This window comes from Micropterus salmoides, unplaced genomic scaffold, assembly GCF_014851395.1.
Source record: "Micropterus salmoides isolate LMB-PRFRI ecotype aquatic unplaced genomic scaffold, ASM1485139v1 Ms_hic_scaffold_2, whole genome shotgun sequence".
Lineage (NCBI taxonomy): Eukaryota > Metazoa > Chordata > Actinopteri > Centrarchiformes > Centrarchidae > Micropterus > Micropterus salmoides.
The window spans coordinates 26,337,725-26,354,094 of NW_024041150.1; the positions used below are offsets into that span (position 1 = coordinate 26,337,725).

A 16,370-nucleotide genomic window follows, 5' to 3' on the forward strand; every position below is an offset into this window, starting at 1 on the left:
CTTTAGGGTTGATTAGACTTGAACTCTAATAGACTATAATAAACTCTAGCTCTTTTTTAGCTGGATGTCACTATTTGTTATAATTTGTGTATCCTTTGTATTTTTTTATTTCATATGCACATCATTTTGTACACACAGCTGACAATTGTAAGGTAAACATTAGATTATTATGTCTAACACTGTGTGTAAGAGTAACCCATATTTCAAATTGGGTAACAACCCAAAAGTGATATAACACTGACACTGGGGTCAAAACAATCCACTGGTATGAGTAACCCAGTATTGAAAATTGCTACATTGTCCCAAATTGTGGTTGGTTTATGTCTATTATAACTGTATTCCTCGTGAATTATATTTGTAATGATGTTGGTTAAATTACATAACATTTTTATTATTCAGAGGAAAGGCTGATGAAAATTTTCTATTATAATTAGTGATAATTGAAACTTCTTCCCTACATACTAACCCACTATATATTACCTATAATAAACCATTATTGTTTATCTTGTTCTTATTACTATTTTGTATTACAAAGCTATTTTTTAGAGAAACGAATTGACTACATGATGAAAACAACACGTCTAACATGTACTAAGTGGATGAATTTACCCTCTCTCTGATGCACTCCTACAGCCTTTTCGGAGGGTTGATTTTAATTTGACGATAGAGGGCGCTAGTAAGCAAGGATAAAGCCACTGCTGGTATTCAGACAACCGTCTGAGAAAGATACAGCTGCTGAGACTGGCTGCCTCCCCTCCTCCTTCCTATCCCTCCCTCTGCCCCTCTCCGTCCCTCACTCTTTCACTCACTCATAACACTAATCCGCTGTGTAATTTCAGACACATCGCCGCACTGTCCCTATATTAAAACAGGAGAGCATCCCTAATTCAAAGTTAAAGGAGGATCCCCTCATGGACGCGGATTCAAGCACAAGACCCAGAGTTTCTTTTTTTTTTTTTTGCACTTAACACAGCAGTGCAAATGCGCATACGTGCTATAGTGAATGTACGCAATCACCACACATGTGCTCGTTTGCCTGCCGTACACTGTGCGCCCTTGGGAGAATTTAAGCATGGCCAACATCACACTAATGTTTGCTCAACACTGTACTCATCGCAAGTACTTGGATGGCAGCTGTGGTAGGACACACACCGCGCACGCTAATCTCAACACGGGGAGTATGTTTGCGCAGTGGCCAAATAAAAAACCCTTGTTCAGATCGTCTGAGGGGGCATAGAAGAAGGGATTGCTCTCTTTATTCCCCTTTGCGCAAATGAATTCATGGCCACAGTGTCAGATTCCTGGATACTGAGTGGACTGAACGGCGCACAGGCGAAAGACACCGAGCCTGCTGCGCCGGAGAGCACAGCCACTGGGACCACACGCATTCATATTAGTAACCAAGGGGAAACCACAGCAATGCGCACACAGCCAGCCCCGTCCCGTCTCACCTGTCCTGCAGCGGCGGTGTCGCGCGCTACTGGGCCGGGATTTGGAACAGTTTAATATCATATTTAAAAAAGAAAGGAAGACAACTTATGGTAACGTAAGTGTGCGTAAAAGTTACGCTTTGATTTTGCGTTTTCTTGTCACACATAAGGAATCTCTTGCGGCAAAAGCCAACATTCCCACATCACACTGCACCAGCTATTAAACGTAATAACACTACTATACAATTCCTATTATAATGTAAAAGACACTTAAAAAAATATTTCTTATCGTATATCTCGCCATATGGCCAACAGGAACATAAGGCATACGAAGCATCCGAACTGTGCTCATAAAGTGCCGAGACACGTTTCAAGAAAATAAGGCTGAAAACGACAGTATTAGAACATCTCCCTCCTCTGTCCCTTTTTGTCAAATATTGTCTGCCGGTGTCTGGACCCGACTATCAAGACCAAGTCCGACCCTGTTTACGTGTGCTGCTGGGGGAGAAGAAACCGGAGGGGGGTGGAGAGGGAGAGAGAGCAAGAGAGAGAGAGGGGGAGAGACAGACTGCAATATCATTTGTGAATCCCTCTCACAGTGCTGCAGATACGGGCTGCCAACACATGCGGCGCGTCTGCAGGTGAGGGAACAGGCTGAATGTGCTGGACACAACTGAGGAATTCAACCAACGTTTCCTAAAAACTGCGTCGGATATATGTTTTTAAATTCTTTTCGTTTGTTTTTTTCCTCTGTAAAAACACCGTTGCATTTCCAATAGGTTGTGCACTGTGGAGTTGGCTCTCAAAAAGAGAGAGAGAACTATACTGGCTGCTGGCTGCAAGTGACTTGGCGGAAGAGAGCAGAGTAGGCAGCCGGACAGGTAATTTGCTGCATATTCACATCCTCAAGATCGGAGAGTTGACGGGCTCCGCACATTCAACACTCGCCGTGTGACGAGTTTGGAAACTGCGCGGGCATTTAAATGATCCTCTGACATATGTGGACATATCCTCGGACAGAGGATTATAGCAGCCTCACCCAAAAAAAGGAGATTCTAAGCACAAACTGTGAGTAAAACGGCGGGATAAGGGCTAAATCTACTTTCTGGTGATATGATGCTCGGACAATAATATTTTTGGCGTTTACGCGCATGAAATTAAACATTTTTGGCACCGCCCGGAGCGCACGAAGCCTCTCTTGTGTGTTTTTGATATATGCATATTTTTATTTTTACTAAAACAAGGAAAGAGCAACTAACATCCAGGTGTCGGAGTAGAAAAAGCAGAGAAGAGAGAAAGCCCGTGCACTTGCTGCTTTTCACTGCAGCAGGAGCGATGTAGGAAGTCGTCCGGAGGATGAAGTCTAGCGCATCCCGCAACAGAGGGCTTTGCTCTTAATGAAAACGATTTTCTTTTCCATATTCGGACTTTCAAGCAAATTCTTTTTATGGACATTTTTTTCCAAATCTAAGAGGACATTTTTCAGGGGAGAACAATGAGGACTACTGGTGCAGTGGACTATTTGTACTATTGCATGCTCATTCTGCAGCTTCTGCATCAGCCCGCTGCCAAGCAAGTGCTCCGGTACCGTTTGGCTGAGGAGGGACCCGCCGATGTTAGAGTAGGGAACGTAGCCGGGGACCTGGGCATTGTTGCCGGGTCCGGCGAGGTGACATTCACGTTAGAATCAGGCTCAGATTTTTTCAAAATAGACAACATAACAGGTGAGCTCACCACCAATGAGAGGCGCATAGACCGTGAAAAATTACAGCAGTGCCAAATGATATTTGATGAAAATGAGTGTTTTATAGATTTTGAGGTGTCCGTGATTGGACCAGCCCAGAGCTGGGTCGACCTCTTTGAGGGAAAAGTCATCATATTAGATATAAATGATAACACACCGTCTTTCCCGTCCCCTGTCCTGACACTGTCTGTGGAGGAAAACAGACCAATTGGAACCCTTTATCTGCTGCCCACAGCCACAGACAGAGATTTTGGCAGAAATGGAATAGAGAGATATGAGCTTATCCAGGACAATGGGGAAAACTCAAGGCGCTTGGGCTCTTCTGGGGATTCATTCTCAGGGAAGAGGAGATTTGAGGAAGGCGCAACCAGGAGCAGCGTCTTTGAACTGCAAGTTGCTGACACTACTGATGGAGAGAAGCAGCCTCAACTCATCATTAAAGGGGCCCTTGATAGGGAACAGAGAGACTCCTATGAGCTCACACTGCGTGTTAGGGATGGAGGAGATCCCCCTCGCTCTTCCCAGGCCATTCTTAGGGTGATGATCACTGATGTGAATGACAACAGTCCTCGGTTTGAGAAGAGTGTGTATGAAGCTGACTTACCAGAAAATAGCTCCCCTGGTGCCCCCATACTACAGCTTAAAGCGGCTGATGCAGACGTGGGGGTTAATGGTCAAATAGAATATGTGTTTGGGGCAGCCACAGAATCAGTAAGGAGGTTACTGAGGTTGGATGAGAGCACAGGGTGGCTGAGTGTGTTGCACCGCATTGACCGTGAAGAAGTGAGCCAACTGAGGTTCACAGTAATGGCCCGTGACCGAGGCCAGCCACCGAAAATGGACAAGGCCACTGTGGTGTTGAACATCAAGGATGAGAATGACAACGTTCCTGCTATAGAGATACGGAAAATTGGACGCATTTTCTTAAAAGACGGGGTAGCCAACGTTGCTGAGGATGTAGTGGTGGACACACCCATTGCCTTAGTTCAGGTGTCAGACCGCGACCAGGGGGAAAACGGCATTGTGACCTGCACTGTCGTAGGGGATGTGCCCTTTCAGCTCAAACCAGCCAGTGAGATGGAGGGGGAGCAGAATAAAAAGAAATATTTCCTCCACACGTCTGCACCGCTGGACTATGAGGCCACACAGGAATATAATGTGGTCATAGTGGCTGTGGACTCTGGAAGCCCCAGTCTGGCAAGTAATAACTCTCTTATCGTCAAAGTGGGCGACACTAATGACAACCCTCCTGTCTTCAGCAAGAACGTAGTAGAGGTGTCGTTTCCAGAAAACAATGCCCCTGGCGAGAGGGTGACAACAGTGGCAGCCATCGACGCAGATAGTGGGAAGAACGCTGAAATAGCCTATTCCCTGGACTCATCAGTAAATGGGATTTTCTCTATCGATGCAGACAGTGGAGACATCCGAGTAAACACCATTCTGGATAGAGAGCAAACGGAGCGCTACGAATTCAAAGTGATAGCCAAAGATAAGGGCATAAACACCTTACAGGGCTCTGCAACAGTGGTTGTCCTTGTGGCCGATAAGAATGACAACGAACCAAAGTTCATGCAGGATGTGTTCACCTTCTATGTCAAAGAGAACCTTGAGCCAAACAGCCCAGTTGGCATGGTTACAGTAATTGATGCAGATAAAGGCCAAAATGCAGAGATGAGTCTTTTCATCGAGGAAGAGGAAGAGATCTTTTCTATTGAGAATGACACAGGGACTATTTTCTCCACCCTGTCCTTTGACCGAGAGCAGAAAACTACGTACACATTCCGTGTCAAAGCTGTGGACGGCGGCGACCCTCCCAGATCCGCCACCGCCACAGTTTCGCTCTTTGTCATGGATGAAAATGACAATGCACCAACAGTCACTTTCCCAATAAACAGCTCCTACACCCTTCTCCCTCCCTCCAGTAACATCAGAACAGTGGTCAGAACTGTCATAGCCACTGATACCGACACCGGCATCAACGCGGACCTGAACTATAGCATCATTGGGGGAAACCCCTTCAAGCTTTTCGAGATTGATGGGGGCACTGGGGTCATTTCACTTGTGGGGAAGGTGGAGCACAAGCACTATGGCCTCCACAGACTAGTGGTCCAGGTGAACGACAGTGGCCAGCCTTCACAGAGCACCACCACACTCGTCCATGTGTATGTCAACGAGACTCTTTCCAACTCCACAGTTGTGGAGGCCCAGGTGGCTAGAAGCCTGAGCACGTCTCTCAACACCAACATTGCCGGTGACCCCAACTACGATCTAAGCAAACAGCGGTTAAGCATTGTGATCGGAGTAGTTTCGGGCATCATGACAGTCATCCTCATTATTCTAGTTGTTGTCATGGCCCGTTACTGCCGTCCCAAGAATAAGAATGGTTATGAGGCCGGAAAGAAAGATCACGAAGACTTCTTTACCCCACAGCAGCATGATAAGTCCAAGAAGCCCAAGAAAGATAAGAAGAAACAGAAGTCCAAACAGCCACTCTATAGCAGTATTGTCACTGTAGAGGCCTCCAAACCCAACGGGCAGCGCTACGACGGTGTCAACGAGAAGCTTTCGGACAGTCCTGGCATGGGCCGCTACCGTTCAGTCAACGGAGGGCCGGGAAGCCCAGATCTGGCCCGGCACTACAAGTCCAGTTCACCGCTCCCTACTGTCCAGCTTCACCCGCAGTCGCCAACAGCTGGTAAAAAGCACCAGGCAGTTCAGGACTTGCCCCCTGCCAATACCTTTGTTGGCACCGGAGATAACATTTCCCTTGGATCTGACCACTGCTCTGAGTACAGCAGTCAAACTATCAACAAGTACAACAAACAGGTAAGAAGACAAGTCTCCATGTTCTTCTTTCCCCCTCCACCACTCTTAAATGTCTTCTGTTTCTTCCTCTTAGTGTTCTCTCTACCATAATGCTTTCTGACAGGGCTAGTCTCAGTAGTCTTGTTGCCTTTATGGTGCTAATGTGTGTCAAGTTAGCGGTATTGATCTGTTTGGTTTGGAGTGCCATTCACATGTAATATTGAAAAGGAAGAGAAAGGTTTAGATTAGCTTATGAAGGGATAATGTTACCACTCAACCAAACATGTCAAACTTTTCGCTTTCATCACGGCTTTCATTGAGGCTGCCTTTTCTGTCAGGGGTGTCACAACCACTAACCTTTGCAAATATGTGTCGGAGGGTTGTAGACAGCGCACATAAGGGTTTGGTTTGCAGTTATTTTATCCCCGAGGGGAGCGAGGCAGGGGCTGGCTACATTCCCCTTAGCAATGTCAAGCCCTGCCCTGCCCTCTGTCTGTGACAAGGCTGCCTTGTCTTCTTGTGAATGGGAGAAAAAAACACAAAGCAGGACAAGAAGGAAAGGTAGATGTAGTGTGAATGCAGCACAAACATGGCTTTGTCAGGTTTCTGAGTCATTTTTACAGTCTCGGCTTAAGTAGGAACATCTGGCCAGGAGGTCCTATTAACATTCTTCTGCACATCGGGGTCTGCATCAATTCATTGACCTAGCAGTGAAATTGGACATTTTAATATCACCTCCCCTATTGTGCCTAAGTTTCTTTTACTCCCTTATCTCCTCATGTCCTTATTTATAAATGTCTGCCATCTTCTCCCTGACTTTCTTCTCTTCCACTGCCATCCACCCTCCAGCTAGTCTTACCTCCCTTCTGCTTTTGCTTTTCTTCATATTTTTCCCAGCTCAGTAACTCTTTTCTTCCATTTGCAGATGCTGGAAAACGGTGTAGGTGGCATGATGTGATATTCAAATTCCAGGAAATGTGTGCTTTTATCACTTCAGTCTTTATATATTCTGGCTGTTTCTGCACTGTTATGTGCAACAGCGAGAAACAAAGTTAATACATAATGAAGTCACCTAATTTGTGTTTTCAGGAAAAAGAATACTATTGTTTTATGTGTTTTCATGGCAGTCTAATGACATATTGATCTTTATTTTACTTGGTGTCAGTACTACTTCTTTAGAATTCGGGAGTGCTGCAGAACACAGCTGGATTGTTTCTTATTTTCATGTTTTTTTCTAGATATCTCTTTGTTCATATTTTTATATTCTAAGCCCACTGTCGCCTTTTCTCCCTCAAACTCTCTTTTGGCCCTGTGCAGTGTATCCTTGCATGCCTTCACCCACCCGTGCTGCCTGTTTTCCCTCTGTATTCCTCTTTCTCTCTCAGTTTTTTTCAGCCTTCACCATATCATACCCCTTACAATGGTGCTGTCCGCCTTTTTTCTTGCAGTGGTTTCTTTTTAAATCTCCACTCTCATCTCTCTATATCCTTCTCCCCTCCCTCTTGCTACTTCTTCTCTCAAATCATTTCACTCCCCTTTTACTTCTAGCCCTTCTCTTCCCCTGCTCTGTCTCTAACAGCTTCTAATATGGTGTATTCACTGAGCTGCTTCCCAGAGTGTGAGGAGTGCTGTTGCTTTCAGATGTCTCCTGCATAATTAAAAGGGCACTCTATTTGCTGCTGCGGCAGCAGCATGTATTGTGTGTCACTATGCTCCACTTATATAATTATTTATTTACTCTCTACATTAATGCTGCGGTAACTTTTATGAACTGTGCATTTGTTATAATACAGTGTCATTGACAAAACCCTTTTCTATTTTCCTGTGATTCTTGGGCACTTAGTTTGGATACTTGCATTGTAACAGAATAGTAAAGAAAGTATTCATTGGTCTGTTGGGCAATATCATCCACGTATATTGTGTGGTGTAGCCTGTTAGGTATTTAATATACAATAGCTAGCAGATATTCAAAGTGCCTTTTATTTCCCATGGGCTTAGTAAATACTCACTGTTGATACATTTGGTTGCGGTGAATAGGGTGTAATTTAATGGCTGAACAAGAGAGCTAATTGAAGAGAAGGTGTGTGTTCATGTGCTCCAATTATAGCGTTTAACAGCCACCTCTATATTAGATTAAGTAGTGAAGCAGTCATGCTCTTGATTTTCGGGACGCTGCATCTAAAAATATTCAGTTTTCACACAAATGACATTACAGCTAAAGACATAATAAAGCACTCAACAACACTTGTGGGCTTCAGTTAAGGGAACAATTTGTGCAAGATCTAGATTAGTGGTAGAATTTTATGATTCAATGAATACCCAAAACATTGTATTTTTATTAAATTATATACATTTCAAATAAGGTATTACATATACAAATATGCTATTACTATTTTACTTTTTGAGCTGTATTCATATTCATATTTAATTTTTCACAATTGGCCACAAATTACTTTGAACCTGTTTAAGCTGTGGATGGTCAAGATTTATGATTAGTGATGATAAGCGATCTTTATCATTGTGTGTGTGTGTGTGTGTGCGTGTGTGTGTGTGTGTGTGTGTGTGTACACGCCCTTACCCAAAAACACTTCTCTTTCACCACTCCCTCTCTTTTTGTCTGTCTGTGGGGAAGAGATAGAGACAGGCACAAGAAAGACGGCCCTGTTAGTGGTACAGAGAATGGCCCCTACTGTTTCACAAGGGACTTGGGGTCGGGTGGATAGATGGGGAGGGAGAGAGAGAGAATAGTGCTGACCATTGACAGTAATCTCTGAGGTATCGGGTTCCGTCATTCTCTCTCCTCGCCTAGCTAATCTTACAATAACTGCACAGGCAACCTGCTCGGGCAGGTAACCAGGCAACTGAGGGAGTTTATCGGTGAGGCGAGCCTTTCTTCTTAGCCCATCAGACATTTAAACAGTCATTAAGCTGAGCTAACTGTGAGGGGAAAGCCAGCGTGTCACCCAGCAGCTGTTGAGGGCTTGAACAGGAGGGGCAACAGACCTGACATTTCATCTCTTCCTGTATCTCCATTGATCGTGGCTTATGTTATTCATATTTTATCCTGTTTTTTTTCCAGATACATTAGACTTGGTTTATCAACTCCTCACATACCTGTCCAGTCTTTGTATATCTGAAGGCTGATGAGGTGTGCGTGCACTTAACAGAACACTTAACTTTATTACTTTTGGCAGTAGCTTCTGTTCTATCCAGTGCCAGAAAATAATGCTGTCCAACCGTAATGTAGTGAGGAATGAAATCACTTAGCCATCGAATTAGCACAAGCCATCAGCTTTTGTTTTATCATTGCACTTCAAAGAGCCACTCGTGCCCAGGTGGATCACTTTTAATCAGTGGTGAGCCACAGCAGCTTGTATCCTGTGCTCTCGCAGCGTAGTCCCTCAGGGCAGGCAAGGCCCCGGTCCACACGCTCATACCAGGTTATCCCGCCTCAGGGCAAGCATAACTGGACATTGCCCTTAACCCAGGCCCCTGTGTTCACCTCCCGTACTCTGGCCAGCTGTTCCTCCTGTGCCTTTCTCGTAGCTGCAACGTCCCCCAGCACATGCTGAACGTGGCCGGGAAGCATCTGATTTGCATAGGGCAAATCCTCACCCCGCCGCACTCATATAGGACAAACAATATCACCATGCAAATATGGGTCACCTGAATGGTGTATGCAGCCACAACATAGAATGTGATTGCCCTTCAAGCTCTAGACAGATCAGGAAACCAATATGGAAATGCAATACTTTGCCTCTGGGCTTATTTGTTTGAACATACAAAATGTAGCTGCCTAAACACCTATGAAAAGCCACAACTGACTAAATTGAATCTTAACAAAAAGCCCCAGTGACCCTTTGTGGTGTCTTCAGTTTTATATGAACACCTGTATAGAGGACTAAGCAGTCACGCAACCATTGTCTAGAAGTTTGTGTATTTCTCTTTCACAGCAATCACCAAATACACTGCAAGCAACAACCTACCCCAGTGACTTTATCTGTGGAACTGTTTTCTGTAAGCTCAATAAGGTCAGCTTCTTTTTGGCGAAAGCAAAGCAAGTAGCTGTTGCTTCCCAACAATTTGTGCCATAAAGACAACTCTCAAACTTTCCTTCATTATCATTACATCTAAGCATAGTAACTTCAAGTCAGGATAGGGTGCCAAAAAACACAATTTGGAAATCTCGCATTTGGTATGAAATGAGATTATGTGCAATGAGCTGGTTTGTATATTGCCACATTGTTATTAGCGCTTGTCCTTTGTGTGGTGCCGTGTACCGCTGACTGTGGCTAATTTTATCAAAATTGTTTTGGATCTATTACGGCTTAATTCAATATATGGCTGCTCAGGCTTTTGTTGTTTATGTTAAGAAATGAAAATGGAAGGAATAAGAACGCACAGTAATACTCATGAAATTGCAGCGGGCAGCATTTTCTGGTATAATTTGGTTTGGTGATTTGAATGCATTAGCTCTAAGGCAATTACTAATCTAAGGATTAGACTTACCTGATATGCCGGCAGAAATGGTGGGGCAGAGAGAAAGTCAGAGTGATTGCTACAGCTGGTCTGCATACTATGTTAATGCTGAGGCCTTTTTTTTCACCTATAGGGGAAACCATCAAATGAATTGCTCCATTTCTTTGTCTTCTTCTCCTCTCCTCCTCTCTACATGCAATAAATGTGCCACTGAGCTCAGTTGTCTTCACATTAAAAATGAAGCTGAAGAAGATGATAGAAGATGATAAGAAGCCAGAATATAGGCGAGGGTGGAGGGACGAAACAGAGAAAGAAATTTAAGACGCATGCCACCTTGATTGCTCTCCACGCTGCTGATTGTAAGTGGCAGTGTCGGGGATGCCACCTTCTTCTCGCCGCTTCTTTCAATTTGATGTCATCGAAAATGGAATTTCATTTCATACTCGGCAGCGATCGCATTAGATAGGGCTCACCAGGATAAAGCCGATTCATTTTTGCAGATTTGCCTTTCCTGTGGCACTATCAATCATTGCATACTCACTATATTGCAGACTTGCTTTTCACGGCAACTGTTAGGAGGAGTTTGTACAGTAAATTGACTTTTACAAGGCTCCCAAGGTCTATGATATGCCATGCTAGCCTTGTTGTTTTCTCCATAGCTGTCCTCTGGTATCGACTGGAGAAGCTAGAACCAACTAAATGAGAACATCACTTATCTCCACTGCTATACAACCCCGGGGAATAGTTCTCTGTCGATGAGCTGGATCACAACACGGATCAGACGGGAGGTTTGTTGTTTGTGAGATTAATAGGCAAAACAATAGTGTTTTGTTTACTGTGACACTGTACCTCATCAAGATTGCAAACATGTCTGGCAGAATCAGTCCTGTAGTAATGTGACTTTTTGTTGTTGTTGTTCTGCAGGAAAGGTCATAGGCCATTTGTTCTCTTGATGTTGATTCAAACAGGTGGCAGAGGGGTATTTTGCTTTTGTGCTTTTTTTTGCTGGATTCTATGATGAGCAAAGTTTCTGTTCAGTGTACGTTTACGTGCATTCGCGCCTCTCTCCCTCCGTTCCTCCTTTGCTGTGGAGGAAACACGGTGATGAATCAGATGAATCACTGCCTGTCAGTGTTGCTCACACGGGTCCAGGGTGTCAAGGGAACTGCCAGTGGCCCCCCCTTTAGGGGGCGGAAATTTAAACCCCATCCAGCATCAGCCACGTTGTCACACACGGCCTTCGTGAAAATGAGTGTAAGAACCATGAAAGCCAGACATGTTGATCCATAATTTGCCCCTAAGTGCCGCCTTTTGCTCTGGCGGCCAACTGTAAATCTCCTTAGTGCAAAGTTAACTTGTTTATTAAGCGGAGCTGACGTGTGAAGAAAAAGACACTTTAACTGACACATTGCCTCCCAGACGGACAGAGGAAAGACGCTGGACTTAGTGAGACGAAGGCGAGGTGTGTGTGTCTACACAGCGGTGTTGACAGGGGAAAACTTAACAAGTTCAATGTTGTAATCGAAGTGTATTTAATAGGTACAGCCTTCACCCTGGGTTCAGGTTCACATTGATTTTTTTAAAGGCTCTGACAGACATACACCTGTTGTAATTCTCTTTCCCCGTACTTTGACCTTCCTCTTTTGGATTGAGAAGCTGCTAAAATATTAAGATGCACTGAGATCTCCTGCCTGCGTAAGACACATTAAGAATTGTCTGGGATAAATAATGCATCCGAAAGCTTTGCGTTTTTTTGTGTCAAAGGATATAGCTTTTTATTAACGGGCTGCAGTCATACATATTTGCTAAGCAGCAGAGTATAATGGATATGACTTGGGAAGGGGAGGAATAGGACAGCTTGACTTCTTCTATTAGCCCTATTTTGGTGTGGCTCCCACCATGTGGCCCCCAAATGAGATTATCTGTGTATGAAACAGGAGGTAGAGCACTCACCAACCATCCATCAAAGCCTGGGGGGACCCGTGTGAAAGTTTGTGCATGTGTACTCAGCAGGTACACACACTGTGTGGATGCGTGTAAGGGTGTGATAAAGTGTGTGGGTGTACAGTATGTTTGTGTGTGTGTGTGTGTTTGTGCATCCTGTGAGGGCTGGAGAGGGGCCTCCACAGTTCAGCCTCTCCATCATCCTGCACGCCAGGCACACGCACGGCGACATGCCTGAGAGGGTTTCAATATCCTGTGTGCGCATGTGTGTGTGTGTGTGTGTGTGTGTGTGTGGTGCCTGTGCTGCTGTGTTTACCCAAGGAATGCAGTTCATTATATTTGTATGTGTGTCTGGTTATTACATACACTCTCTACACACATGCGTACAGAGGCAGATGGAGCCTGGAGGCTAGAGCAATACTTTATCTTCAACTGTTAAAAATCCCATGACAAGCTGGAGTATTCTGAGTGGATGAGATGACTATGACCTGGATGACTGAGAATCTTCATAGGTGACGCCTCTCAGTAACCCCGAGTGCCCTCGAGCAAGGCACTGGGAGCTCCTCTGCCCCAAACGGAGTTACTTATAGGAAACTGCTGTGACTACTAATGTTTCAACCCTGTCCACATGCGTGTACCACCTATATTAAACTCTGCAGACGTACGCAAAGAAGCAGAAACATTCATTAGCAAAGCGGTCGCAGGGGCAGGAGAAGCCTTTGTATCGATGAGGCCTTACCTGGCAGGGAGCAGGCTATTAGCCAGGCCCGATAACTCTTGTCAGAGGCTGGGAGAGTCTGGCTGCCTGCTGAAGAATGAAGGTCACGGGGCAGTTGGAGTTACGAGCGGCCTCGCAAGGTAGCTGCTATCAAATCAGCTGAAATATGAAGTCCAGCCAGGCTTTTTTTTTTTTGAAAATGCAAATTTTTCAATTTGCCTCTTTCTCGGTGTGTACTTCCTTCTGCTCGCTCTTTCATCACGCTGCGTAAGGCGATGTAGGATTAAATTGGAATATGAATAAGGTTACAGCCTTGGTATAGTTTGTGGTCACCACAAGGCAGATGATGACAGATGTGCACTGGCAGTACATAGACTTTCTACATAACATTGTTGTATTGAATATTCCTAACACATTTTAAACGTCTTTGTTCCTCAGTTATTAATTAAATGTCACATAGATAGGGTGGAAAAAGAATCCTCTAGATCTCCTTAAAAGGACCTGGGGCAAACTGAATTAAAATGGCACCGTCAGTAAGTTGGGACAAATCCACCTTTTGTTCAATGCTGCAATCTTCCTGGCATATTTTCACAAGTAACAGTTCCCATCATTTGGTCTATCCACACAGCCTGAGCTGTGTTAGGTGAGGGATTCCCTACAAGGTAAACGAAAAAACATTACCACAGTCGAGCGCTAGCAGGGACCTAGCGTTTTTTAACGGCAGAAATACGGCAGCGGGTGCTGTATATGGATCGCAAGTGCCCAACACTTTCAATTTGTGTCCATATCTATCTTTTTCTTGAGTTGAGAGGTGATCCAAATAAAACTTAACGGCTTTTGTGGCGTCTCTACGAGGGACTTGCGGTGTGAGCCGCAAACAACGGTGTGTTGTTTTGCCCTCCAGGTCACGTGACTGAAAACTATGAATAGCAGAGCTCTGTGTTCTTCTGCCAGAAAAACTGTATATAGTCTGACCCTCATATGCTATGTATTCCCATGGGCCTGCCCTGTTGAAAACTGCAAAATAAAGTGGAGATGACTGTAATGCTGGCTTTAGTCAGACAAATTCTACTGTGGATTGAGGCGCTCCAGACATTTAATATGGTTTCAGGTATTGATTTGCGGCACCTTACCCTATAGCCTGTTTATTATCTAGCTTTGGTTTCACCTTTTACTCTTTTTCTTTGCAGTATCTCAGGAGATGGAGTCCTGCTCCTTATTTCTCCATCTCCCTTACTAACAACAACGTTCTCAGTAACTACTACAAATATTCAATCAATCTGGCCACCGGCAAAGAACATCCACCATTTTGGTTTGTGAATGAGTGGGTGAACGCAGGTGCTTGAATAACAACATGTTCTGAGCTTTTGCTCAGTTTGCTGCAATTATGGAAGGAGGGAAAGGGGGGAGGAGTGTAATCAAGACTTGAAAGACTGGTCTTTGACACGGTTCATTTACTCTGAGTTGGTCCGATGCAACACTTGGGACACAATAGCCAATTGTAAATTACAGAGTGGATTCAGTGGTGAGAAGTGCCTTGAGGGGGAGCTAGCCCACAGAGGCGGGGAAAACACAGAATGTTGTTACATTCGTTGCCGCTTTTTTTCTAGGCTGATGAGGTCTGGGATTGGGGGAAAGGCAAGGATATCAATCAAACTGACATGTCTGGGGGCGGTAAAATGATTAGAATAATGGTAAACAAAGCCGCTTAAACACGATCAGGTTTTTCATATTTTTTAACTCAACTTTATTTCAAACCCCGCCCTTGCTTGATAAGCTTCACTTAACGTCAGATTCATCACATTTAATCCGTCTATAATGATATATTAATAACAGACTTCAGCGGAAGGAGGCGAACTGCTGGGAACATAAGTGCATAAAGAAAGCCTATCACACAGTGAAGAGCTCTTATGAACTGGTGACACGAGGGGAGCTCATAGCGGTTTTGACAAGCAGCTAAGTGCCTACACCGGTGACATTTCCAAGTGTGTGGTGGAGATCCCCAGCCGGACTTACAGGGAAGACTGTTACTTTCTGTTTAATCGCCATCAGAATTCTGCGGGTGCTGCAGCAAATGTTTGAGTAGCGCAGATTACTGTCCCCCGTGAAGACAAGTGCGGGCGATTGTTTGATGTCAACATGCAAACCGCTTTTTCCTCCCCTTCCTTGCTCTGCACATTTGAAAGATTTACGTCAGGGCGTGTGCATGTGTGCGTCTACTCTTTTGAATCACTTTGAATAAGCTATTCTTTGCCGAGGCAGCCTCTTCTCTCAGTGAATCAGGGACATGACATGACAATTGGGGACCTTGTAATTTATGTTTAAAAATGCCAGCGTTATCTGTGCCAGCATGATTGTGTTTGAACAAGGAGGCACACTGGTGAGGGTCCTCAGTCACTGTTTAAACCGTATGCCTGTCTTTGCTCAGGAATCCTTGGTGGGTTATCCATTGTTACTATGGCAATATACCTCCGCCGCGGCTCGCCACCACCGACTGCAACTTCCCTCATGGCCGTATGCCTGGAGTTTTTAAAAGGTTTTCACTGCTCTCTCATCTTGCTTGTTACCAGTAATTCAGACACATCACTGCCAAAAGCCGAGCTCAGGGGCAATGCGCCCCCCAAAAAAGTCTAAAGTATTCTAATGCCGTTGGCCCGGAGTTGGGTGAGGCGTGGGAACGTCATGTTCCACTAAACTCTTTTGATAAAGCCACCTGGGCAAGCGAGGAGCAGTTCAAAGATGAAGGTCCCTGAACACTAAATTGGCAGCAGTTGCTTCACTACAATGGGCTCATCTCTTCCCTGTGTCACAGCTCCTTAGGGACCCATAATTTACTGGCCTACCCACTTTGAGTTCTTGATTCATGAGATCAAATTAGACAGTGAGAGAGCATTGGTGGCTGCACAATACTTTGCTCTTTAACTCAAGGCTTGTGCTTTGGCACCACCTCAAGTCTGTTTACTGGTTCACTATTTCCCACGTCTGTTCCTGCCTGGGAAACGTGCTTAACATTCTGAAACTGGACGGAAGAGACTTTAAATTCAATATGTGCGGCATTTTTTTTTGAGCCAGGAAAGAAGAATGAGCTTGATGTGGCTAAACAAAAGCATTAAAAAAGATTTGAGTCACACATCCGCTCCTTTTGAGAAAAGACAAGGTCAAGTCTATTGATGTGATGCACCGTGTAGGAATCAAGTGTTTTAATACATTCCAGAGTATCCAATAGCCATGAATCTTAAAGACAGATGAA

At 44.6% G+C, this 16,370-nt stretch overlaps 1 protein-coding gene across 5 annotated transcripts in view; it reads left to right on the top strand.

Moving 5' to 3' along the window:
- The first annotated feature begins 1,989 nt into the window (after positions 1-1,989).
- pcdh7b (protocadherin 7b) overlaps positions 1,990-16,370 on the top strand; it is a 104,950-nt gene continuing 90,569 nt past the window's right edge. For 2 of the 5 annotated variants that reach the window (XM_038731698.1, XM_038731700.1), the window contains exon 1: positions 1,990-6,000. In XM_038731698.1, coding sequence (XP_038587626.1) covers positions 2,926-6,000 — 3,075 coding nt within the window. In that variant the 5' untranslated portion in view covers positions 1,990-2,925. The remainder of the gene's footprint in view (positions 6,001-16,370) is intronic. The other 3 variants (XM_038731696.1, XM_038731699.1, XM_038731695.1) reach the window with 2 other exon arrangements.